The sequence below is a fragment of the Loxodonta africana genome, chromosome 3 (genome assembly GCF_030014295.1).
Source record: "Loxodonta africana isolate mLoxAfr1 chromosome 3, mLoxAfr1.hap2, whole genome shotgun sequence".
Classification (NCBI taxonomy): Eukaryota; Metazoa; Chordata; class Mammalia; order Proboscidea; family Elephantidae; genus Loxodonta; species Loxodonta africana.
This window is the reverse complement of record NC_087344.1, coordinates 180,898,332-180,922,449: the sequence shown is the minus strand read 5'-3', so window position 1 is coordinate 180,922,449 and position 24,118 is coordinate 180,898,332. Positions and strand designations below refer to the sequence as shown.

The 24,118-nt window shown below is 46.5% G+C and overlaps 4 protein-coding genes across 5 annotated transcripts; 1 reads left to right on the top strand and 3 right to left on the bottom strand.

Moving 5' to 3' along the window:
• Positions 1–43: 43 nt before the first annotated feature.
• MLLT11 (MLLT11 transcription factor 7 cofactor) lies at positions 44–10,717 on the bottom strand. Of its 2 annotated transcripts, XM_023547338.2 has the most exons (3): positions 10,168–10,717; positions 6,484–6,642; positions 44–2,764 (listed from the first exon to the last, which is right to left on the bottom strand). In XM_023547338.2, exon 3 carries the CDS (start codon positions 2,756–2,758, stop codon positions 2,486–2,488), a length of 273 nt encoding a protein of 90 aa, XP_023403106.1. In that variant the 5' UTR covers positions 2,759–2,764; positions 6,484–6,642; positions 10,168–10,717; the 3' UTR covers positions 44–2,485. The 2 variants fall into 2 exon arrangements, with proteins under 2 accessions (XP_023403106.1, XP_023403107.1); XM_023547339.2 differs by lacking the exon at positions 6,484–6,642.
• Positions 10,718–10,919: 202 nt separating this feature from the next.
• CDC42SE1 (CDC42 small effector 1) lies at positions 10,920–15,032 on the top strand. The gene is made up of 4 exons (XM_003409480.4): positions 10,920–11,029; positions 11,572–11,682; positions 12,361–12,449; positions 12,699–15,032. The coding sequence occupies exons 1-3, from the start codon at positions 10,976–10,978 to the stop codon at positions 12,433–12,435; spliced, it is 240 nt and encodes a 79-aa protein (XP_003409528.1). The 5' UTR covers positions 10,920–10,975; the 3' UTR covers positions 12,436–12,449; positions 12,699–15,032.
• On the bottom strand, positions 12,882–17,477 carry C3H1orf56 (chromosome 3 C1orf56 homolog). Its single transcript, XM_003409356.3, has one exon. It carries the CDS (start codon positions 17,365–17,367, stop codon positions 16,408–16,410), a length of 960 nt encoding a protein of 319 aa, XP_003409404.2. The 5' UTR covers positions 17,368–17,477; the 3' UTR covers positions 12,882–16,407.
• BNIPL (BCL2 interacting protein like) lies at positions 17,478–22,755 on the bottom strand. Its single transcript, XM_023547340.2, has 6 exons — positions 22,549–22,755; positions 20,674–20,856; positions 20,378–20,480; positions 20,075–20,206; positions 19,069–19,155; positions 17,478–18,880 (listed from the first exon to the last, which is right to left on the bottom strand). Exons 1-6 carry the CDS (start codon positions 22,733–22,735, stop codon positions 18,778–18,780), a joined length of 795 nt encoding a protein of 264 aa, XP_023403108.1. The 5' UTR covers positions 22,736–22,755; the 3' UTR covers positions 17,478–18,777.
• Positions 22,756–24,118: the final 1,363 nt, after the last annotated feature.

The window sequence follows — 24,118 nt, the reverse complement described above, 5'->3', positions numbered from 1 at the left end:
TCCTATAAGGACTACTTGGCGAGGCGGAGGATTATTTGATTACGTGTCTTATAGTTCCGGTAGGGGACGGCCCGTATGGTTTGTTTTGGCGCCAAGGGCTCAGAGACCTCTGAGGCAGAGTCGGGTTCTGCATAGATCTTGGAGTTTGAGTTCTCCCACCTGGCTGCTTCTCCGGGCGGCCGGTTTTAGAATTGACAGGAAAACTTGCTGCCCCATTCCAGCCTTGGCCGAAGCCGTTTGGATGGTTACACGTGAATTGGGTTCTAGTGCCTGACACATATTTCCAACCTGAATATAAGGACCGTGGAGCCAAGTTGTCAGGGTGCACAGCGAAACCAATAACTGGATCACTTCTTTTGGGGGGGACTGGAAAAGGATGAAGGATGTGGCAGTCTGCTTCCGTAAAGATACCAGCCTAGGAAACCGTATTGGGCAGTTCTGCTCTTTTCTATAGGGTCGCTATGAGTCGGAATTCGACTCCAGGACGAAGAGCTTGGTTTTTCTATTTGGAAAAGGAAGAAGCCTACGGTTTGCAAATCCAGTTGCTGTGATTAGACGACTGCGCTGGTCCTGACAGCCAGAGTCGTCTGTACAAAAATCCATGAAATAGAAAAGAACACATCACTAAACCTTACTAGCCCCATTTTTTATTTTGGTTTTTGTTATTGACGGTGGCCCTTTTAAGGCCTAGGATGAAGATTTCCGTGACTCTCCCTTCTCTGAACTTGTCTAGATACTGCTAGGGTAATTTTATGGCATACTGCCAGGTATTGTCCATATTGGTATTTGTTGTTGGTTGCCTGAAATCACTGCATGGCAAACTCCATGTGTGCGGAGTAGAAGTGCTCTTCTTTTGGAAGCAGATTGCCAGGCCTTACTTCTGAAGCACCTGAGTTGAACAGCCAGTCTCTCCATTAGTAGTCCATTTGCGTGCAACCCAGGCGCCCATTCATATTTACTTTTTACCTTTTGAGAGTAGGATTCTTGATTCATTCCTGTTTACATCCTTTAACACTGGTCAGTGCCTTTCATATGGTAGGCACACAAACTTTCTAAGCTAGGTTCAGATTTTTTTGGAGTAAGCAAATAACATTTGAGTGAATTAATTTATTTTCTTAGGTACCTAGATTGAGGTAATGATGAGCAGATTTAGGACCGCTGGTACCTCCTGAGGCATCTAGGAGAATTATTACCTGAAATACAAATGTTAGTAGTCAGCAGGCAACCAGATGGGCCCTAAAAGAGTGATTACTTGTGGGTTTTTCCTCCCTAACTACCTTTCTAATTTTAAGTTGATTTCACTCCTATTACCTACCGTTTAACCTGAAGTTCACTATTTTTACGTAGAAAGACTATTCATTGTTCCTCAAAGTTGAATGTTAGAAAGATAAAATTATAAGCTGAATGTGAAAGCAAGGCTAAATTCTGAGATCTATAATTCTTCCCTGTGAAGAGAAAACTAGAATTCAGTCCTGGGATTGAATGTCTTTATTAAATGAGTAAATGGCAGCATGAATCAGCAGCAATAACTTTGGAAGGGATGGGGTCAAGGTGTAGGTTCAGAATGTGATTGTACATCTTATGGTCTCAAGGTGGCTGAAGAACTGTGCCCAAGGCCCACTGATCAGTATTATACATTGCAAATATAACAGGAGGGCAAGAAATAAACACCAAACCGTATGCCTTTTAAAAGGTTGAGTCAAAACCTTACAGATTATCATAATAGTCAACAAGATTGCATCATAAAATTTTAAATTTTTCCTCAGCTAGATTTTTCAACCCACAGTTTGGAACAGAGTTGTACAATGAATAAGCTTGAAGGAACACATTTTTGAGAAAGGGAACGCTTAGCTTTTTCTGAATTGATGGAATGCTTTCCTCTATTTTCCTTTTTCATGATGTATTATTTCCTCCTGTTTTACATCTTTATGCAACCCCAATTTATCTGAGGAAAAGAGTATATTGTAAGAACATGTAGGATCAAAAAAGCAAGAGTCTTTTACCACCTTAGCATTTTAGAAATCCTACTGTTTTGTAGCAGATAATCCCAAATTAAAACTGCTGAGGCTTTCATCAACCCTTGAAGAAATATTTGGTTACTGAACAGGAAACTAGGAAGGCTTGAGCAATCTCCTAGGCTGATTAAAATGCAGTAAAAAATCAGTCCTCTATTTTGCCCTACCGTACTGCTCTTTGATGCCCTCATCAGGCCTGCTTTCTGGAGTTAGTATCTGAGGGGGGAAAGGGGAATCCCTGTGGCCCAATATTCCATTGCTTCAACCCTTTACTTTGTGGCTTGAGGGCTTTTGAGAGAAATGGAGAAGGAAGATAAATAAATAAATAAATACAACTTTGACAGATTCATCAGCACCACCTCAACACAATGGAGGGGAGAGGGCAAGATTAAAAGGAGAAAGGTGTGGAAAGGAGGGGGCTGAAAGGGAAGACAATGAGGGCAAGGTGGTGGGAGAGAGGAGTCTTGGCCTTAGAGCAAGTCCAACTCAAAGGAGTGGATGCTGGCAATCGGGGCTCTCCAGAAGTTGAAGGTGCTGTACTCAAGGAGGGCATCGCCTTCAGGGGTTTTCTCTTGCTCTGCTCTGGTTGCTTGTCCGGTCATTTTGCCATCAGTGTTGCTCTTGATCTTATAGGTGGCTGTATCCGACAAACCCAGGCCTTCCAGCTCTGACAGATCCAGTTCTGGGATAGGCATCCTCCAGAAAAGAAAGGAGCTGTACTGGCTACTCACAGGGTCTCTCATAGCTCCCTAGAAAGAAATCACTTGTCAGTTTTCATGCTATAGCAATCTCCTGTGGCCCACGATCTTTCCTTGCTTATAAACTCCACACCCCTATTTACCTCTGCACATAATCCAAGTTCCCTACGACAGGCACCCTTCCTGCATTACCACTTCTGACCTTATTCCTAATTTTTTTCTTCTTGGAATGAGTTATTTACTGCTTACTGCATCAAGTCGATCTTGGGTCTGGTTTTTAAGGCCTTCCAAAATCTGGCCCCACTCTTCCTAGCAGTACACATCCTCGGCTACAGTTACATTCGTCTCTGTCTTACTTAACTCTCTCCACTCTCCATCTTAAAATACTACTCTAGTTTCAAGATTCTGTATAAGTCCCTTGAGGAATCTTTCCTATATTTACAAAAATTGGATTTCTTCCTGCCTAGGTCATGGTACCTCTGAAAAGGTTTTCCATGACATTTCTGTTTTCCTTCTTGCCTTCTAAACTCTACTATAAAGTGATTTCTTTGTGGATGACATCCTTAAACTTTCCCAGCTCCATCTATCCTATTTCCTCCAGCGTCCCCCCAGCAGTGCTGTAGAAGTTTACCTGACTATATCTGTTTGGGGTTACAAGTCACTATTATGTGTCTTGTGTAGGTGATGGTCTTATCTTCTTCAAAAGACTTGGAATTTCTCCAAGGGTAAATACAAGTCTACTTTCTCTGTACCTTCGCAAGTACTGAGCTCTGCGCAGTTAAAGCTGCTAACTAATCTTCCCTCGCTATTTAATACAATGAATATCTTGTATCTATAGCCCACAGTTCTGCCTTAACGGATTTTTTCTCTCTAGCTCCTTCTGAGCAAAACCCAGGTTCTAAAAGAATTTTCCTATGCTATAATGGGATTCCTTTTCTCTGATCCCAATGCTAGAATACATCTGATAGTACTGAGTGCAAATGGATTAGAAATTCCAGGTAATAAAAGCAAAGTTTAGATCAAAAGGGGAAGATTTTTAACAGAATCAGCTACTTTTTCATGCTTTAATGATTAATTCTATCACCTTTTCTGCTCACCTCACCCACACCCTGATATTATATGGCTATTCTATCTCCCTGCAGCCTCCACCCTGCTGCTTACTAGCCAAGGGAAGGAGCGTTAGTTAAAATGTTCCCAAAGGAGCAGAAAGAACATTGCCCTGTCTCCAAAAATAAAATCTCAAGTTTCAAAAGGCCTCCTTTCAACACACCCCATCAGCTTTCACAAGGAATGAGACTCCTAGCTAGCTGTCTTCAACAGGCTCTGAGATGCCCCCATATAATATGAAATGACATTACTAAAGCAGAAAAAGGACATCTTAATCTAGAACAGGGTTTTGTGGAAGAGTGTAGGGGCTTTAGGAGTGATGAGTGGGTAGACTGAGATGTTTTTAATATTAAAAGCAATTTCTAAATTCCTCTTTTTCTTCTTAGGCAGGTTCAAGTTCCAAAATAAACCCTGGGGAACTGAACATTACTCAGCAGAGAAGCTGCTTAGAAGGAGGGTGATGCAGGGAGGACTGGAGCAGGGTGGGGATCATGCTGGAAAAGTGATGTCATCATCCTACAATATTCAGCTCTGATCATCTCCAGTCATTTGCAGAGACACGTGCACTGAAAGATACAGAAAATGGTTGTAGGTACTAATAAACCAACCTCTGCTTGAGTTTAGGACCATAGCGATCCTAAGAAGCCAACCCTAGGAGTCAATAGTGTTATTGACTTCTGCCCACGGGGAATTTTTTCTTATAATACTACCAGTATTTTCTTAGCTAGCTGACTTCTTTTATATTCCCTCTCTTACAAGTACCCTCCAGAGTGAGCTTAGCATAATGCTGGGCACATAATAGGCTTAAAAAAAAAAAAAACAAGAACCATAGGAGGAAATAAAAAAAACTATCAAATTTTAAAAGTAGAAGGCACCTTAGAAATTAGCTAGTGGCTTTCAGCCAGTTTGGATAGATTCATGTCTCATCATTCCCAATTTGGTAACTTTTCAGTGTATTTGTACATAGATACTGCCCAAACAGTCCCTGTCTGTGCCTGGAAGAACTTATCTTGCAATTAAAAAAGCTAAAGGGAATTTTTACAAAATGCTAAAGTCCTAAAATCTCTAGTTATACCACTCACATAGAGGCACATACAGAGAGTACTGAATGCATTCTAGAAAGACAAGTGGATGTGGCATTTAAAATCAAGTCAGGAACATAAGACTACACCATAAAAAAAAAAAGAAAAAAAACAATGCCTTTGAGTCAATTCCAACTCATAGCAGCCCTATAGAATAGGGTAGAACTGCCCCATATGGTTTCCAAGGAGCGGTTGGTGGATTTGAATGGCCGAGCCTTTTGGTTAGCAGCGGTAGCTTTTAACCACTATACCACCAGGGTTTCCGACTACACCTTAAAAAAGTTAAAATTCCCTTTACATTAGTAATGAAATTCAGATTTAATGTGATGTGTTTTAATTTCCAAGTCCCCCACATTTTGCAAAAGGTCCCTTTTCAGCTAGCTTTCCCTCTCTCTCCAGATATTCTCTACCCATACCTCATGGTGGTATGGGCACTACTTTACATGATTTACTTATCTGAAAGGGCGTGGACAGTACCATGGACAATAATATGTTCTCACTATCCTTCATTTTAAATTACCCAGATATCTTAGGCAAAGGTAATTAATAAACTCTCTCTTTTTTTTTTTTTTTTTTTAATATTCTTAGATACATGATGAGAGAATATACAGATTAAAAAGACACACCTGCTCTAAGCCACATAGACATACTTGAATACCCCTTGCCCTCACCCTCTGTGGGCCTCACTGACATCCAGGGCCTACCCAACAGGGCCTTGCTGTGTCATGCTGCCATGGTGCTGGGGATGGCGGAGGGGCGAGGGGTGCTAGACGGGAATGGACGCTCTCTGGTGTGTCATCATATGTACCTCACCCTGAGCTTGGATCTTCCTGTTAGCCATGTCATTCCCCCACCTATTTCATTGAGCTGCAAATAAACATTACTTTTCCAGAATCTGTCCCCATACATAGCTCCCATGGCTATACTGATTTCAATATGGGATCAAGCAGTTTTCCGACACAGGGCGTCCCCCCCTTTCCTACCAGAAGCTGCCTCTTTCTTTGGAGCAAAGGTTTGAGATGGGGAGTAGACCGCTGAAAGGGAGGTCAGGATTACTCTAAATATTATACCATACCCCTCCCTCCCAAAATTCCCTCCTACAGAGACAAATAAGTTTAGGGGTGAGGGTAGTAACATCAATGAAACATTAAGAAAAGGAAAAAATTGGAAATACAGAGAAGAGGCTAGAGTGATATGGTAGGGATAAAAATGCATCAAAAACCTGGTAAATCAAATTATAATAGCTTAAAAACAAAAGTATAATTAGACTGGAGATTAAAATACTGAGAACAATGAGTTACAGAAAAATAAATACTTGAAATAAGAAGGTAAATGCTGAGAGACAATAACTACATGTAAATGGTTAGAAATATTTATATAAAGGACAGCAAGCAAGGTGATCTTAGTAAAGAGATGTAAAACAGTGATCAAATAACTACCCATTGTTCAGAGCGCCCCCTTCTCTCCTCTTGAACTGTCCCCCAAGCTCATCCTCACCTGGGGTTCTCAACCTAACCACAGGAAGCTGCTCTTATATCTTTGCAACCCTCCCCCCCTTCCCCTTCCCTCAGTTTAGTTTACCTGCTATCAATGAATTACTAGTGTGTTCCAAAGGTGGAGGAAGTGCCTCTGGGGCTCCGGGTTCTGCTCTGGGCTGGAGAGAAGGCTGCAGAGGCTTTGATGGCTTTGTCTTCTCACACTCTCGCTCTCAATGACTGAGTCTGTCTGCTCAACCTCCCCCTGCAATGCAGCCCCTCCTAAGAAGGGCGGAAGGACTCCCCGCCCCCACCTCCTCCCTGCCTGACTCGGCTATTCCAAATGACAGGTTCCAGAACACTTGAGGGGAGGGAGAGGATTAAGGCATCTCCGTAGGTTTACTGGTCTGGTCTGTACAATTAAATTATTCTCCATCTCTTCCAGCACCCTCATGCTGACTGGCGTGCAGTGAATGAGCAATTGTCTTTTGCTTTAATCTTATGTTTATGGATTAAAAGATTTTAACTCTGTAGACAATGGAAAGGGCAGTGTCCTTTACTTCCCCAATTTAAGGATTTCAGATTATGATGTGTTTTTGAGAATCAGAAAAACTCATTCACCGGTCCCCCTAATCCCTGCTGCTTGCCCTCACAAATAGGTGAATAAACCTAGCCCTTTTCCATTTTAGGTAGAGCACAAGAAGACTGGGGTTGTGTGTGAATCTCCGTACTTGGTTGGGTCTAGGGGATACGGGGCTCCGCTTGGTTTAGCCCCGCAGTGCCCAGCGCGCAAAGGCAGCGTGAGATTCCCAGGCGCCCGGTTTAGGTGCCAGGCCCTTATGGAGGTGTTCACATCGAGGTGTCAGGAGGGGCGTCCTTCGGCGGTTTCGGCGGGCCCCCTACCCGCCGCTCTTCGGTACAGCGCCCAGTCGGTCCAGGGAGGAGCTGTGCGCCCGGCGCCGAGCCGCACGGGTTTCGTAATCACGTAGCTGCCGTTTCCGCCCTCCGCCAGCCCCACCTCTACCGGCCCGCCCTCGGCTCCCCACCGCACCGGGGAGTGAGCCCGGGAACCCCGCACCGGGCGGCGCGGAGCGGAGTCCCGCCAGCTGCAGCCGGGCGCCTCGATGCCAGAGAAGAGCAGGTGAGCCCGTCGAGTTTGTGCCCCCGGCCCGCCCGCCCCAGCCGTCCGCCCGGCCACCCGCCCGGCGGAGACGCACCGGATGCGGCGGGGGGAGGGACGATGGCAGGGGCCGTGGAGATGCCGGGTCGGTGGGAACATGGTGCCTCGCTAGGTAACAGTCCCCATCCGCGCCCGTGGGAGAGAAAGAAAGGACTGGAGTGTTGGGGGCGACGTGCGAAAGGGACTTCTCTGAGCTTCACTAACCTCTGTGGCGGCGCGTGCCGGACACAGTGAAGCGGAGCTGGGTCCTGGAAGGTCCAAGTCAGACTAAGGCACCCACGGAAAAGAGAAAGATCCAAAGAGAGGTCCCAATCCAAGTTCGAGGTGGGGAGGAGCAGAGAATTTCTGGGTAGCGATGGCGGGAGGTGGGGGGAAGACAGAAATAGAGTTTATGTGACTGAATATAATGGGGTGGAGGAGCTTAGAGCCTGGGTCCGTTTCCTCTTTAGCCTCCAAAAGTCCTTTCCTGGGGAAGGGCAGGGTTGATGCTGGGGCAAATGCCTGTCACTTTGCTGAAACGTGGGGTTCAGCCTCCCGTCTCCAGGGTTGCTCAGCACCCCTCCCTGTCCCAAGGGTCTCCACAGGGACCAGCTGCAACCCTGGGCTTATGGCCAGAATTGCCCACTCCATTTTCTCAATTCTCTTCTCTTTCTCTCCAGTTGGTTCTTGTGAAGGCTTGTCAGGCAGCGGGTTGGAGGCCTTGGGGCAGGAGGCAGCGGAACCGGGAAAACCGGTTTGGGGCTAGAACCGGACCAGGGAACTACCTCTGTACATCCCTCCTTCCTGGAACCCTCCTTACATCCCATCTCCTTCTCACCCCCTCAACAGCTTTGAGGCCTGGGGGCCAGGGTCACCTTGGATGCCTGAGTTTTCCAAAAGAACACCTGGCTACCTCATTTTCATTTTCTCACACAGAAAGAAGAAAAACTCTGTCTTGGGCTGGGAGCCAGTGCCTGAGTCCCCTTAAGTCCTAGTGTGACCTTGGTGGTGGGGTGTATTTCCCAGCTCTGTATTTCACTCTTCCTATTTGGGGCACAGAGAAGCCAAGTTCTCAGCACTACTTGGCTGTCAGGATGTGGCCTTATGTAGCCTTATCCTGATCCCTCCTGTTGTTTTCCCAGCCCTTTCCATTTGAATGTGTGGTTGAAATAGTGGGCAATGGATTTGAGTGCTTCGTCCTCCTGAGTCCACCAGCTCAGACTTTGTTTCTTCAACCCACCCTTCTCTGGCTGCTTTAAAGGAGAGTGGCAGCCAGTAGCTCTTACTTCCTTTTCTAGCCTTGTTTGCCTTCTGTCCCACTCCTCACGTCCCGCAGTCACCCTGCCTTGTCCTCTCCACACTCCTACCCCACTCCCAAGTTTCAGAGACCCTGATGTCCTGGGGAATGGAATTTCCTGGTCACGTCTCATCATCATTGGTCATTTCATGCCAAGTCCCACACATACACTTTTCCTCCACCCAGCTCTGGCTAGATCCCTGGAAAAGGAACAGAAAGTCCTTGTTTTCCTCCACTGCCCCTTTCCTTCTATCTCCTCCTCCCCCTTTTTTCTCCTCTCCCCTCCCAGCACCATCCACCTCTGTCCACTCAGCTTTGAGCAAGGGGGGGGGCAAGGGATGTTGGGGAAAGTCCAGTCTAGTATAGCCTGTCTGGAGCGGGCGGGGGGGGGGGTTTCCTCTGATTCTTCATTGTTTTCTCCATTGCCCCTGCCCCAACCCTTACCACCCACCACCACCATCATGACAAACCCTGTGGCTGACTGACTGACTTCCCCACTGACCACAGCTCCCCTCTCTGGACGGCTGTATTCTCACTTCCGCCCCGTCTGGTTACTCCTCCCCTAAAGTAGTAAAAAGGAAAGTAAGGGAAAGCCCAGACTCCTAGGTCATTCCCTCCCTTAGAAGTTGTGTCTCTGTATTTTTGTAATCTCAAGACTGCTAAAACATCTCTCATTTCTTAGGTCAGTCGAGGGTGCTAGGACATCAGAAAGGGAGATTCCTATTCATGCTAACGGTGTAATATTCATGAAACCACCCTGTTTAGAATCTTTGAGGTTGTCTGTACTGGGAAAGTCCAGTGAATATAGAGGAAACCCAGATGGCTGGCAGTAGTGAGAAGGGGAGGAACTTGTTTCTTGGACACTAGTGCTATTGGAAAGTTCCTTGTGTCTGGTTGGCTAATGAACCTTGGGATGGAAGTGCTGAGGAGGGAGGAGCAAACAGGTCACAGCATGAGGGGAGAAAGGAAGGAGGCTGGGGCCCTATCAACTGTGAGGCAGAGCAGGACAGGATAGGACATGTGAAGAGGGTGGGGAGACTGGAAAAAGATTTCCTCATGGAACAGAGGCTACCTGGCACATATACCTACAGTCTATACCCAGATTTTGTATGTAAGACACACACGGAGACATAGCCGTGCCACATATTTGTGAACAGAGGTATACATGCAGGAGCACAGCGATACACAGATGAACAGTGTGTACACAGCCTTCGCCAAGAATCTCAAAGTCAAGTAATAAAGGAACTGCTAACTGACTTCTGGGAGAGGTTGCATCTCAGTAGAGGGAAATGAGGAGGAACTAGGGCAGTGAACTGAAGGAAGAAATTGCTTACCGTAGAAAGCTTTGAGGTCCAACCTGCTGCAGTTAGTCTCCTAGGATGTTGGTGGTCAAGGCCTTTCTTGTTCTTAAAGAAAATCTAGGTGTTTAGGGCAAGACAAGGTAAAAGGAAGGGGCAGGGTGGAGGCTTTGTTTGTGAAAAAATGAAAAACCACCATTTCCTCTTCAGAGTCACTTAAATGCCCCTCCCCTTCTACCCTAAAGCCAGAGAGAAGGGAGCTAGAGCTTGTAGCACCCCCAAACTTTGCTCATTTCTGCCACTCTTCTTTGGCCTCCTTCCCATCCTCAGCCTAAGTGCTTCTAGCCCCCTTTCTCTCCCTTGGTACCACCAGCCACACTCCTTAACCCATTGATGTCCTTCTGGTTCTCTTCATTTTTCTGAGAGTCAAACTATGAGGTCCTTTTGTTCGGAGAAGATTAGTACTGGGGTAGGACTAGGGCCGCTAAGGGAGAGTTGGGAAGATGTGGGCTCATCAGGAGGTTTCTCAAGGGTGGGAGAGATCTCTTATTAACCTTTCTTCTTTGCTTTTTGCTAATCCAGTGTTCTAGGTCTGAGGAAGACAACCTTGTGCCTGACTGCTCCACCCTGCTGTTTGGCCCTGTTAGTCTCGCAGGGTCTGAGACGCCAGTCTTCACTGATCAGCTAAGGGTTCCAAGGACTCGGCTTTTCCTAAACCCATCCAGCTGAGTGAACCCAGGGTATCGTCACACCTGTAGGGAGTGAGGAGTGGGCAGCCAAGGCGTCAGAGCAAGAGCCCTCTGGGGCCTCAGGCAGAGGAGTGAAACTGGAACCATCAGGGAACATGAGTGAATTTTGGCACAAACTGGGCTGCTGTGTGGTAGAGAAACCCCAGCCGGTGAGTCTCCCCACTCCTACACCACAGAAATCAGTTACCGTGTACTGTGAAATAGATACATCATCTAGGATCTGCCGTCTAAAAAGTACACTCCTTTCTTCCTTCTCTGCCAGGATAGTTGCTGTGGCCAGGCAGGTATGTTCCTGGATTAAAGGGAGCTGGGTGATGGAAAGTGAATAGTTCTAGCTGTTACCTCCTGTTCCCATCTATTCTGAGTTGGGCAGGGGTTTGTAGGTGGAGATTATTGCCTGTTAGTTTTCCCCATTGTTTCCTCATCAGCCAGAGGTGACTTTGACTTGTCCTTTGTCTGGTATTCACTCTGCAGGCCACTGTCCTTACCACACTAGTTTGTGTTCTCTTTGTGTTTCTGCTGTTTTGTCTTTGCCTTTTATACCCTCATGATTTCTGTATTAGAACGTCACATATCCTTCTACCAGTAGACCCTAGCTCCTCCCCACGTGGTTTTCAAGACTCTTTTCCCTTCCTCCATTATGACTGGAGGAGGGGATATCAAACATGACTCTCCTATTTTCCTCAAACAGAAGAAGAAGAGGAGACGGATTGACCGGACCATGATTGGGGAACCAATGAATTTCATCCACCTGACTCATATTGGGTCTGGAGAGATGGGGGCTGGAGATGGACTTGCCATGGTAACAAGGGAATGGGAGAGGTTGATATGGAGGTGTGTTCTAGACTGTTCCTCTATTTGAAAGGTCAAACAGAGGACAGAACAAAATATTTGATGGGGAAGCAAGAATCTGGAATTCTAGTCCTGGTCACCAGCTGAGTAACTTCAGATGTGGCACTTCAGGTCTCTGGGCCTGGGTTTCTTTGTCTTTACAATTAGCAGATTATTTTTCATTAGGATGTTGGAGGACTTTCCCCAAAAGCTATAATCTTCCCATTTCCCAGTTAACTACTGTCTCAGTGCCACAGTAAGTGATATTATGATTGGAAATGTTAGGATAGGAAAAAGGCTGACCACATCTGCGCTAAATTATGTCCAAGATGCATTTCTGCTCTCAAAATAAGGGAAATCAGAGAGTGAAGAAGGAATCTTTTCACCATTTGTGAAGCTCAGGTAAATATGCGAGAAACATTTAATATAATAAATATAATAATAGGAGACCCATTTTACATCATCCTCATAAAGGCCAGGGTGTGAAAGGAGGCATTGAGACTTGCCTGGGAGTAATGGTGGTTAGTTTTAATCTTTTCAGCTTGATTTTATTGTAAAGGAGATTGGGTCAGCCCCTTCCCTGGAGGGCACGGGGAGACCTCTTCCTGTGGGATGTGGGATATAAAGTCTCACATGTGCTTTTTCACAGACAGGTGCAGTTCAGGAGCAAATGAGATCCAAGGGAAACCGAGACAGGTCATGGAGCAGTTCTCGGGGCTTATAGCTCCAATAGAAATGGTGAGTGATCAGAGAAACCCACTCAGCACCTCCAGCCCCTGATCCTCTGGTGCAAGAATGGAAAGTGAAGAGAAAGAATTAGAATGGAGAATTTTAAAAAAGGTAGGATCCGAAAAGGCAGAGAGACAGAGTTGTCCAAATAGATAGGAACAAAGAAAAGAGCACACTGTGGAAATAGTCTGCACTAGGTGATGCCTTCTTCATAAGGCCTGTTTTGAGGCTTGTCTTCCCCCCCTTTTTTTAATCCAGGTTCTCCTGTCTCGAAGCGCCACTCTGTCCAGCCCAGAAGATACGCTGCCCTCTCCAGATCCCTCCTAGAACCAGTGACCCCAGGGCCCCTCTTCTCCCTTTCTGTCTAACAGCGCTTCAGAAGGCTTGGGGGCTGGACTCCCTCAACTTCCTCTGGCTGTAGCCCCTCCTGGAGATGGGGTCAAGGCAGCAGGACTGACCACATGACTACTGGTTGGCCAGAGGAGCTCAGCTGAAGCCTGGATACCCTCAGATCTGAGTTAGGAGTTCTCCGAGAACCTGGGATGAGTTCTGGTCTCCTGAATGACGTCTGGGTGCCAGCTGTTAAACTCTTAACCTGGAACTCCTTACATGGGGGTAGGTGGGTGAGATTACCAAAGCTGAAGCTGGCTTTGCTGAGAAGCTCCCTACCTCCCAGCTCCTCCCCTCTTCCCCCCTGGAATGAACTGAAGCAGATACCAGGCAGAGGCTGAGAGGGTAATCACTGTTTAGTCCACCCTTTCTCTTTCAATTTCAGACTTCAAGCTCACAGCCCCTCAATATCTCTCTGCCAACACCACCAGAGTTTTTCTCTAGTTAGGCCTTTAACCCTGTTTTTCTGTAGCATTACTAGCTCCCCAGCATCTTTCCTATTTTTTAAATTAAGATGTGTTCTCTTAATTACCACTACTACCTCTGTCCTTAACCCCAACTCTGTCAGGAGCCTTAATTTCCCACTGAATAAGAGTCAAGAGGTGGGTCTTAGCCTGATGACATTCCTTCACCCATTTAAGTTCTGGGGACCTGGCCAGCCCTTTGCCAACCTCCCTGCTGGCCCAGGTGAGGGGAGGAAGAGGAGTCTGGAGAGAAACCCAGAATACAGCAAAACTAGGATTTATATCTCAGGGAGGACTTCCTGGCCATTGAGGACAGGGGAGGTGGTAAGATAAACGGGTTAAAAACAAGCATCTGCGAGTTTAGGTGTCGAAAGATCCTCACAGCATGAGAGCAGGGGGAGGCTCTAGAGCAAGGTTTCTCAGTCTAGGCACTTTGGACATTTTGAGCTGGATAATTCTTTGTAGTGGGGGGCTGCCCTCTGTCGTGTATATGGTAGCGTCTCTGGCCCACCCTCGTTGTGACAGCCAAAAATGTCTCCAGACATTCCCACATGTCCCCTAGGGGCAAAAACTGCCCCCCTACTTGAGAACCACAGCTCTATAGAGTCAAGATATTTTTCTCTTAAGTGATTTCCATGCCCCCACCCCACCCCCAGCCCCTTATCCATCCTAAGGCTGAGCCGTGGTTGAGCTAGGACCTCTTGTAAAGCAGGGCCAATAGTGCTGCAGATGTCTCCAAATGATTTTTCATTTGGTGTGTTGCCTATGCTTGCCTGACTTCATGTCTCTGTCATGGACATGTACCGTGCTTCTCCATTCTTGCTGTCTGGAGGAGGGATTCCTGTAGTGTGGAGACATGAATAGGGTATGGTGGAACTGGGGGAAGGGAAGAAAAAAGGAATAGTGCTATAGACACCCCAACTTGTCCTCCACAAATTTAAACTCTGTTTCTGTGCCCTAGTACTAGAACCAGACATGGATAAGACTCAGGGAGTTTTGTCTGAAGACCAGGTCCCACTTCCCACCTTCCTTTAGGTGGGAAAGCAGTGTAGAAGCAGGGTCTTCAGGCTGCTGCTTTCAGTTTTTTTCAGGTGTTCTTTGTTCTAGCTCCTTCCTTGCAGGGTGATTAGGAAGGCAGAACAAGACAAATGAGCTCCTGTTTACTGAGACAAGAAGGTGGGTCTCTTGTTCGCTCTTTAATAGGAAGCATCCTGTTCTGTAGTAGTGGGGGTCAGGAACATGGGAACTGGGATCCACTTTGATGATCCCATCATCTACCCAGTTTGCCCCCATCTACAGTGATTGAGGTTTTAATTTTTCCAAATTTCAGTGTACTTCCTGCAGTTCTTCAGGGTCTAAAATTGATCATAGAGATATACTCCCAGTTTACTATTTCAGTCAAGCTAGTTGCTTTGAAAGTAGCTTAGCTTGTTACCCTTAAGTAGCTCAATAGCTTGAGAGTTGTGTTAGATCTGAACGGTTAACAGGACAGGGTAGAAAGGTGGAGGCCTTCTGAATTCTCTGATCTTCAGCCTCATTCTAATTAATACCTGTTCTTTGGACACAATCTTCTCTTTCCTTTGGTGCTCTCTTGCCTTTAGCTACCTTCTCTAATGTGTATGCTACCATCACTTAAACAATTTTTAGGGTGATGGGAATGGGTTTGAGAGTCGTAATTTATATTAAAATTTTTTGAACTTTTAAAAACATTTTTCAAATAAAAAATTTTTAAGCAAAAGAGTTGCAGAGTAATCACTATAGGTGTGTATGGGGTTAAAGAATCAGTATGGCTGATGGTGTAACTCCTTGAAAGTGGTGGAGATGGAATTCTGTACCAACATTGCCCTTCCTGAGGAGGGTCAAGCATTGTGAAGGCAAGGAGAAGACCACTATCTTTGAAGGGCTTGAGTCCTTGTTTTTCCTATTCTTTTTAATTGGTGTTTCTCTGGAGTTTTTCAAGTCTTGTTTAAAACAACCTTGGGAAGTGACCAACATTACTTTATCCTAGGGAAGGGAGTAGGGGACCAAGTCAGATGTTGCTGGCTACCCGGTTCAGTTTTGGGGTTCAAGAGATTAACCGTCTTTCTTCAGATACCTCTATAAAAAAGGCACAAGACCAAACAGTGCTTTTTTCAGTTTTGTTTTTCTGTAGTAAAAATATCCAGTGGGTGCTAGGATTGAAAAGGGTGGAGGGGCTGAAATGCTGACACCGTCTCTTCCTGTGGATGAAGTGGTCTTTACCTCTGGTTTCTCTCTGTCTGGGTAAGGAAGGAAAATAAAGGGGCAGTTACAATCACATCTAAATTCTTTTCCCTTTCTTGCTTCATCCCACCTCCCACATACCCTCATTCTCTCAACCCTTCTCCCCCATTTGGACACAAAGAGAAAAACAAACCAGCAAAATGATCAAGGACACATTTCATTGCCCTTCCCGGTCCCCAAAGATCCTGTCATCCCTATTGATGGAGAATATTTGATCAGGTCAGTCAGAACCTTCAGGAACTCTTGGTATTGTCCTTCCTTGAGAATTCTTAGGTTGCTGGGAAGAATGCCAGATCGACAGTTATTTTGGATACATAGAGTGGTGGTCACAAGCATGGGCTTTGGTGTCCAAACAAACCTGGGTCTAAATCCCATTTGTGGCTCTGCCACTTACTACCTTTGTAAATGTATCCCTTTTAACCCCCAGTTTTCATCTGTAAAGTGGGGATAATACCTTATCAGGTTTGTTGTTAGGATTTATCTAGGTAAAGTGCACCGGTAAGACTGCCAGTATTGGCTGTTTTTACCGTTAAGCTGCATTAATAAGTTGAAAACTACTGAATAATATTTAATCCCTTCATATCCATTATCTGTGCATAAAGAAGTCTGTATATCTACAATCTTATTTGGTCAATAATCATGTAATGACCAATAAGACATGTCTAATAACCAACCAACCAACTAACCAGCAATTGGTCAAGAAATAGGATGGAATTAATGGTCAACAATAACGTGAAAAACCAATGCATTTTATGAATCAGTAGCGAAACAACTATGGAAAATAAGTCAGAAATTCATGCAAGCACATTGGCTGGCAACAGGGTTTTGGCTATCAGGACTTTGGAGATCCATCAACAAACACTTACTGGTTGCATCTCTGTGAACACTGAAGAGAGGCTGTTCCAAATATCTTCCAGCCCAATCCTGACCCGTTTCCAAAAAGCAAGAGCGGGGCTGGGGCTGGGGCTGGGCATACGGCTGGTGGGCATGCGGCTGGTGCTGGACTGAGATGAGCAGTCCTGACAGAGATCTGTGTCCAGGGGGCACTCTTCCCGTTCCCGGTCGCAGGGACATTGCTGGTAGGTGCAAGGCCGGTGCTCCGTGCGGATTTGGCTAAGCGCCCCTGCTCGAAGACGCCCCGACAGGCCCTGCAGCTTCCCCGACCGGGTCCGACTCATGGTGCCCGACTTGCAGTGGCAGTGCCACGGACCCCAGGGCATCAGCACCAGCCGCAGATCCTCGGCAGGCGGCATGGCTGTGGGAGACGGTGGCGGCCACCGGTTCGGAGTGGCCCCGGCCGTCGACCACTGGCTCAGGGTGGCCTCGGAGCCCAGCTGCTCCGCAGTAGACTTCAAGGCGGAGGGCATCAGGCTTGAAGTCAGCCTGACTTCCCGCTCCTGGGTATTCGCTGGAAATCTTGTGCTGGGACTCGTGTAGTGAGTCTCCAGGTTGGTGCCATTCCTTCTGGCATTAATCAAAACCTCCTCTTCCAAAGCCCCTTCCTCCTCCCCGGACCCGCGTGGGCGGCTGACGCCGGTAGCCACAGAGGAGGCCAAGAGCTCGGCGGCTGCCGGGCCTGCCAGGCGGTCAGCGGTGGCCACCGCGTCTTCCTCATCCTCCAGAGTTACCTTCGTCTTCCAGGGACTGCCAGTCCGGCTGGTGGTCTGGTAGCTACTGGCCATAGGGCCCCCGAAGCGGAAACTGACCCGCTGCAGCCCCGAAGGAGTTTGTGTCTGGCCCTGGGCCCCCGCCGCCCGGGACCCCAGACTCAGCAGCAGGGCCCAGAGCAGCGCGCCGGCGGCGGGGACCATGGGGCTGGGAGGCTCAGGGTTGGGAGAGAGGCCAGCGAGGGAGGCCCGGCTCCTGTCTCTTCTCCCTCCCTTTCACTCTCGACCCACTGGGTCGTTTGAACCGAGGCCCGCGGGGGGGGGGGGGGCCTTGTTCGCGCGCGGTATGCCCCTCCCCCACGGCCCTCCCCGCGGGCGCTCCGCAGACCCTGGCCTGAGCTAAAAATCCTAGGGAACCTCTGCAGCAAAATTCAGGTGCCAGAGCCAGAAACGGACCGTGGTAACGGATTCTGGTGTAAGGGGCTGGGGAAAGAGTCCTTTACTTCCTCGACGCCCAAATCAAACGTCCCATCGCAGTTTATTAAAACGCTCAATATTTGAATTTACTAAAGAGGGCAAAAATACAGGTTTGAAAGCACGCCTTTCCACGCTCCCAGGTGGCAATACAGCAGTTCTTCAAGATTTAGTGAGCGTTGCTGGGGGCTGAGTACTGAGCTGTTTCCTGCCACAGGGTGCAGGCTGGCTGGCTGTGGTCAGCTAAGCCCTGCTCTTCCCGCCCACCTCTCACCTCACTGCCTGCTACAGTTGTCAAGGTGGAAAGGATCTCAGCCCCTTCATTTACAGGAGGAAAAGACGACCCAAAGAGATGAAATTATTTGCCCAAGTTTCAACAACTAAAACCCAACTAAAAAAAAAAAAATTTTTTTTTTTTTTCTAAAGCAGGACCAAAATCCAGAGCTCCACTTTCCCAAAATGCCTTTGTCACTACACTCACTATGCTACAGCCAGCTGACACGAAAGTCACCCAAGCAGGTGAGGTTCCAGACCTCAAAGCCCTGCCATAAGTAGGGTCACGGAAGGTATGACACCCCACGAAGATGTGAAGATCTGGTGGCACTGATATTGAGGGTGAGATGATTTACAAAACAGCTCAGATGTTTCAGGGGTGGGCAGATCAATATTTCTGCCTGGTTCTAAGGCCCTTTATCCAGTCCTGTGCAAGGTCCCTCCTGAGCCATGCAGATCTTGGTCCAGCCTAAGAGAGAGGGAGAAAGTACTGGGGCAGAATGGCCTGGGTCTTACTCACTGGTGAGTTGGAAGAGCTTAGAAGACTGGATGCTTGAGTCATCACTTAGGATCCTTTGCTCCCTAACACGCCTCCTCCACCAAATACACTTTCCTATTCACCGCCAACATATCCCTTCCAAGACTGGCCTGAATCTCCTCTAACTCCTGTGTTATGATCGCGCCTTTATTCCTTGATGCCTCAGCACTTAGGTGTATAGTTTTTTAATTTGTTCTTTTTAGATGCAGTAGTCTTTAATGTCTTCTCTGTGTGTGTGCAGTCTTCTTTTGTATCTCCCCTAAAGCATTTAGAAAGTGAGGACTGGCTTTATACATCCCACCCCAAACCTTCATCCTTAAGCTCAGGACTCACTGTCTGACAACTTCGGGGATGTGGACCTGATCCAGAGAGATGAGTTGAGCCAGCTCCCCCAGGCTGTCCAGAAACCGTATCTTTCGTGTGAATTTGGAACTGAAAAAGAGGATAAATCAAGTGTGTTCTGTACTGGGAAGAGGGCTCCCGGAGACCCTTGCAAACAGAAATGTAGCAAGCAGAGAGTGGTTAAGACTAGAAAGGGTCAGGGTGAGGCAAAGTCTTCCTCATCTTGACTTTTAAATTGGAAAAAGGGGGAAGGGAGTCCTTGTCCTGAGAGCTAGTACCTGATGAAAGGCCGAAGCAGCGCCAGAAATGCCTTCATGTACCACGTAGCATGGACAACCACTAGGGCTCGCAGATTTTTCCGGAGCCTGAAGAAGAATATGAGATTTCCCTATTTCTTCCTCCACCTCTTGCAATCATCTGTACTTTAACTTCCCTTACTTATTTCTAGATTTCTCTGGCAGCTTTGTCTAATCCCCATTCCTTTAGGTATAATCTCAGCCATCCAGTGCTCCTCATTCTTAAAAAACGCTTCTTTCAGGATCCCTCAGCCTCGTCTTCTGTACCCCACTTATCTTCTTGCTCTTCCCTCACACAATTTCCTTATTCCCTCCCTCATTCTTATGCCTTTTTTTTTAAACTTTCTTTTTCACGCTTCCCCATTCCTCCATGATCAGGACTTTTTACAAACTCCAGATGGAAGAAGACCATCTGGAAAAAAGAGTATGAAGAAAGAGAAAAGTGAGCAAAAGGAATATGGGAAAACAAAGAAAAAAAAGGAATGCTAAAGAAAAAAATATATGGGTTGGGGATAAAGACGGAAAAGAAAAGAAGACAATGGAGATGTGGAAAGTGAAATAAATGGCAAGATCGGGAGAAAAGGAAGACTGCTTTCTGTGTGCAGGCAATACACTACAGTGATTCACTTGATTGCCTCAAATACCCAGTGGCAAAAGTACTATCATTTCCATTTTGTTGTTGTGTGCGGTCGAGTGGATTCTGAGTCATGGTGACCCTATAGGACAGAGTCCAACTGTCCCACTTTACAGATAAGGAAACTGTACCAGAACAGTTAAGTGACTTGTTCAAGGTCACATAGTTAGTGGTAAAGGCAGGATTTGAAACCAGATTTCCCTGACTCTGAGAGAGGACAAAAGACAGGAGAGGGTTAGAAAAGGGTTTAGAAGACATAGAAACAAAGGAAGGGACTAGACAGAAGAAGAAAGAATGGAACAATGGAAAAGAAAGAAGATTGAGAGTTGCGGCCCTCTCGTCCTAGGGTCTCACCGTCGATCCAGGGTTCGGTAACACTGGCGTATCCAGCTCAGAGGTGGAACTTGGGCCCTACTTGTGCCTCCACTCAAGTGAACAAGTAGATAATTTTCAGCTACTAGCACCTCCAGAGTTCCCACTATATACCTGGATGGGATGAAATTGCCAGGGAAAGCGTGTGTTTGGGATTGTGGGGAGTGAAAGGGACTGATTATTGTAAACTCTGTAATTGGCTCAACTGATCTTGGAAGGCGATCATTTTTTTTGCTTTTCCCTCCCTAATACCCTCCCTGTATCTCTTCAGGCCTTTTGCCTCACCTAAACAAGTGTTCCATGACATAGGTGTAGTTGGGGATGCTGCTTCTGGGCAGGTAACAGGAAGCAAAGAGGATGACAGCATTGAGACCATCACCATGGTAACCTGGGGAGGAAAAGAGAAAAATTCATTCAGCCAACAAATACGTATTGATAGACAGTACACTTGTATAAGTCGAGGGTCTCAGGGTCCCTGGAAGTTACAAGGAAGGATTTTGAACTCAATAACTCAGTCTCTAGCCTAGGCATTTTATTCAAGAAGCCACAGTTCCTACCCCTTCCTTTATGCCAGCTATTACCTCCATGAGATAGGACTTTCTTATAGGGTTCGATGACAGTCATGTCCACTCGCTGCTCCTGCTGTCCTGTTCGAAATACCTTCCAGTGACGACCATCTTCTCCAGCCACATCCCACACACAACCCCGACCCAGCCTTTCAGCTGCCTCACTGGGTCCTGGACCCTCTGCCCGGGGCAGTTCATCTAAAAGAGAGGGATGGAAGGATCAACAAGGCAGAATTCTCTCCTTCTGTATCCTGTATATTACCCAGGTTCCTACAGTTTATTACTCCAGTCTCTCATTCCTCATTTTTTCCTTGACTCTTTAGCCCTAGTTTGTCCTATCAACCCAATACCTTGCTGGATTCTCTCAGCTGTGTCTCATTATCCCCACTTTTTCACTAGCCTGTGGCCCTGGCATGACCTTGCACTACGGCAGGTCTACGACTCTTGATAGAATCAGATTTTTTTCTAGATTCTCTATTTCTTTTTTTACATGCTTTTCCCTGGGCAAGCTCATCTATTTCCATGTCTTCAGGTATCACCAGGGAGGTGATGGCTACCACTTTTGCCACTCTAACCCAGACTTCTCTCCTAACTCCAGATCTATATTCCCAAATGCCTAGAGTAGACATCTCTGTGTCTCCCTGTAATCTCCAATTCATCAGGTCCAAAACAGAACTCATACTCATTCTCTTCCTCCTCTCTCCTGTAGTTCCTATCTTGGTGAATGACCTCATTGTCCATCCAGCTGCCTGAGAGAAAAAACTGTGTGTCATCTGAGACTTTTCCCTCTTTGTCAGCCCTGAAACCAACTGGACCCCAGATCCTCTTTCATCTACGTCCACAATATTCATCATCCTTTCCACTACTGGTTTGGATTCTTAGCACTTCTCACCTGGCCTTTGTACTAGCCTCCTAACTGATCTCCCTGCCTCTAGTTTCTTCTAACTCAAAGAGCAAGCTTTCTTCTCTCCCCTACTTTTTTTTTTTTCTATACCCACCATTCTGCATGATCTTTTCCATAACAATAGAAAGAACTTCTATATTAAAAAAAAAAAAAGAGTTGCATAGTATTCCATTGTATGGATACACCATAACAGCATTAATACTCTACTGATGGGCCTTTAGATTGTTTCCAATCTTTTACAGAGCCATCATATTTGATTATGTTACTCCTTTGATGAAAAATTTCAATGACTTCCCATTGCCTACAGGACAAAATCTAAACCCCTGACCGTGGTAGCAAGGGCCTCCATGATTTGACCCTGTCTTCTTATTCCAGCATTATCTTTTGTCATTCTCTCTTCACCTCCCAACCTTTCACATCTAAATAGTCATGCTTAACACTTCGAATTCCCCAACATGCCATGTTATTGCTTGAGTTGCTTCTTCTGCCTAGAATGTCTTTTCTCCAACTACCTGGTAACTTCAGCTTTCAATACTTTACTTTCTCTGTAAAGCCACTCCTGATACCTCTCAGGCAGAACCGACCGTCTCCTTTTCCATGGCTGGACTGTATCCTATACACTTGTAGATCATAACCCTTAATTGCACTTATTTGTATATATGTTTATTCCCTACTAAACAGAAAATTCTCTGAGGGTAGGGACTATCTTACTCATCTTTATAACCCCAGTCCTAGCTCCGTGAGAGCATTTAATAGTCATTCAATCAAGTTTTTCTCAATAAACAAAGGACCTTCCCTCCCCTACTGACTACTTTCACACTCGATCTATAAGCTCTACCTTTCTATCCTGAGGAAATTGATTTTGCTGGCCTTATCTCTAAGTCCTCACCTTACTAGTTCTAATTTCAGTACCGTTAAATCTATCCTGGGCTTCTTTAACACTGGCCTCTACTTCTACCAGCTTAATCCTCAGGTTTGTTTCCCACCTTCCCATTCAAACTCATGTCCACTGTCCAGCTGCTCAGAGTCTGAAGGGGTCTCCAGTTCGTCTACGTCCAGGTCAGAACTGCCACCAGGAGAAGAAGGTGCAGAATGGGTGGAAGAAGCTCCACTACCTCCAGGCCCTTCATTCAGATCCAGTTGCAACTCTGGGGCTGAAAGACGCTTACGCATGGGGCGCCGGCCACATAGAGCTAAAGTGCTGGGGTACGTACCTGGGATTGGAGAAAAAAAAAACAAAAGATATGTGAGAGTTAGGGGACCCAATTAGAATTCCTGTATATGGAAGTAAAATATGGGTAAACTCTGAAAAAGAAAGACCTGACACAGGGGACATTTGGGAAAGGAGAAAGAGAACTGCAAAGGGATAAGGGTGGCATAGCTCTGCACTGGACCAGAATTAGGAACTGAAGGCCATTTCAACTTTACCTACCTGCCTGTGAGTCTCCTTTTGGGTCTTCAGGATCTTCAGAAGGGCCAGCTTCCTCAGAAAGCAATCTAGAGAGGAAGATATTAAAATGGGACAAAGATACAGGCTGAAGGCATCAAGCCAGATGTCAGTTTATCAATTCTCTCTCCTCGCTTTGACTTCATCTTTTCTTTTTCCTTCCAGGCCTAATTCGCCATCCCTCCCTTAGCCCAACCTCCCTCACACTTCCTCACCCGGGGAATTCTTCATCTTGCCAGTCCTCCTTCAGCTCCAGCTCCCCAAGTCTCAGGGCAGCTCCTAGTTCTGCTGCTTCTGCATTCTCCCTGGTCCTAAGATAGTCCCCCAGAAGAAAGGATTATCATGAGACAACCTAGACAGTGTCTTAATGGGGCTGGGTTGTAGGTAGGGGACATTGGAATGAAGAAAGTAATTGAGGTACAGACAGCAGACAGCAGGCCTTTAAAAAAAAACCCAGATCTTTTGTCTCCTAGACAGATATTTCTCCCATTTTCACCACTTGCTGAAAGCAGATTACTCCAACTATTGGGTTTAGAAGCAGAGGAAAAATAGAATGTGAAACTAATTATATTTACTTCCATGGCAGTTGCTTGCCTCCACCTACAAAGTCAGGGTGAGAGGTGTTCAACATTACAGTTGGCTGGAACCCAGACAGACCCGCCCAGCTGTCGCTGGGCAAAGCTGGGGAAGATGGCACCTTGTCAGGCCTGCCTTTCTTCTACCGTGCTGGGGAGTGGCTAGAGGAAACCATGGCATAGGTGGCGGGGCAGAGAAGGAAGGTAGAGAGGGAAAGATTAGCTGGAAGGAGAACCTGGACCTAAACTCAGTTCTGGGTCAGCTTTCCTGATGGCCATTCTGGAAGGTACGGATTGGAAAATGGAAAATATGGGCAGGTTTATCAGACAAAATTAGAAACTTCCCTTTTTCTAACCAGGGGATTGTTCTGCAATCCCGTCACCCAGTTACTATACCGTATTGACATTTCCTACCTACAGCCACCTCCATCCCTTCTTGGCAAATTAATTCCCTCATTGTCTCCTCTCCTCTAGGAACCCTAAGATTTGACTCGGTAAAAACTGGACGTAGGAAAGCCTCTTAGGCTATTTATT

What these genes read in the sequence shown, in the direction of transcription:
- CDC42SE1 (XM_003409480.4), top strand. Translation starts at nt 10,976, where the DNA reads ATGAGTGAATTTTGGCACAAACTGGGCTGCTGTGTGGTAGAGAAACCC. An exon ending in TGGTAGAGAAACCCCAGCCG is followed by an intron (nt 11,030 to 11,571) that starts GTGAGTCTCCCC and finishes TTCCTCAAACAG; the next exon opens with AAGAAGAAGAGGAGACGGAT. An exon ending in CTGGAGATGGACTTGCCATG is followed by an intron (nt 11,683 to 12,360) that starts GTAACAAGGGAA and finishes GCTTTTTCACAG; the next exon opens with ACAGGTGCAGTTCAGGAGCA.
- C3H1orf56 (XM_003409356.3), bottom strand. Translation starts at nt 17,367, where the DNA reads ATGGTCCCCGCCGCCGGCGCGCTGCTCTGGGCCCTGCTGCTGAGTCTG.
- BNIPL (XM_023547340.2), bottom strand. Translation starts at nt 22,735, where the DNA reads ATGCGTAAGCGTCTTTCAGCCCCAGAGTTGCAACTGGATCTGAATGAA. An exon ending in GAAAGTCCTATCTCATGGAG is followed by an intron (nt 20,481 to 20,673) that starts GTAATAGCTGGC and finishes TTTCCTCCCCAG; the next exon opens with GTTACCATGGTGATGGTCTC. An exon ending in CTGCTTCGGCCTTTCATCAG is followed by an intron (nt 18,881 to 19,068) that starts GTACTAGCTCTC and finishes CCTCTTTTTCAG; the next exon opens with TTCCAAATTCACACGAAAGA.
- MLLT11 (XM_023547338.2), bottom strand. Translation starts at nt 2,758, where the DNA reads ATGAGAGACCCTGTGAGTAGCCAGTACAGCTCCTTTCTTTTCTGGAGG.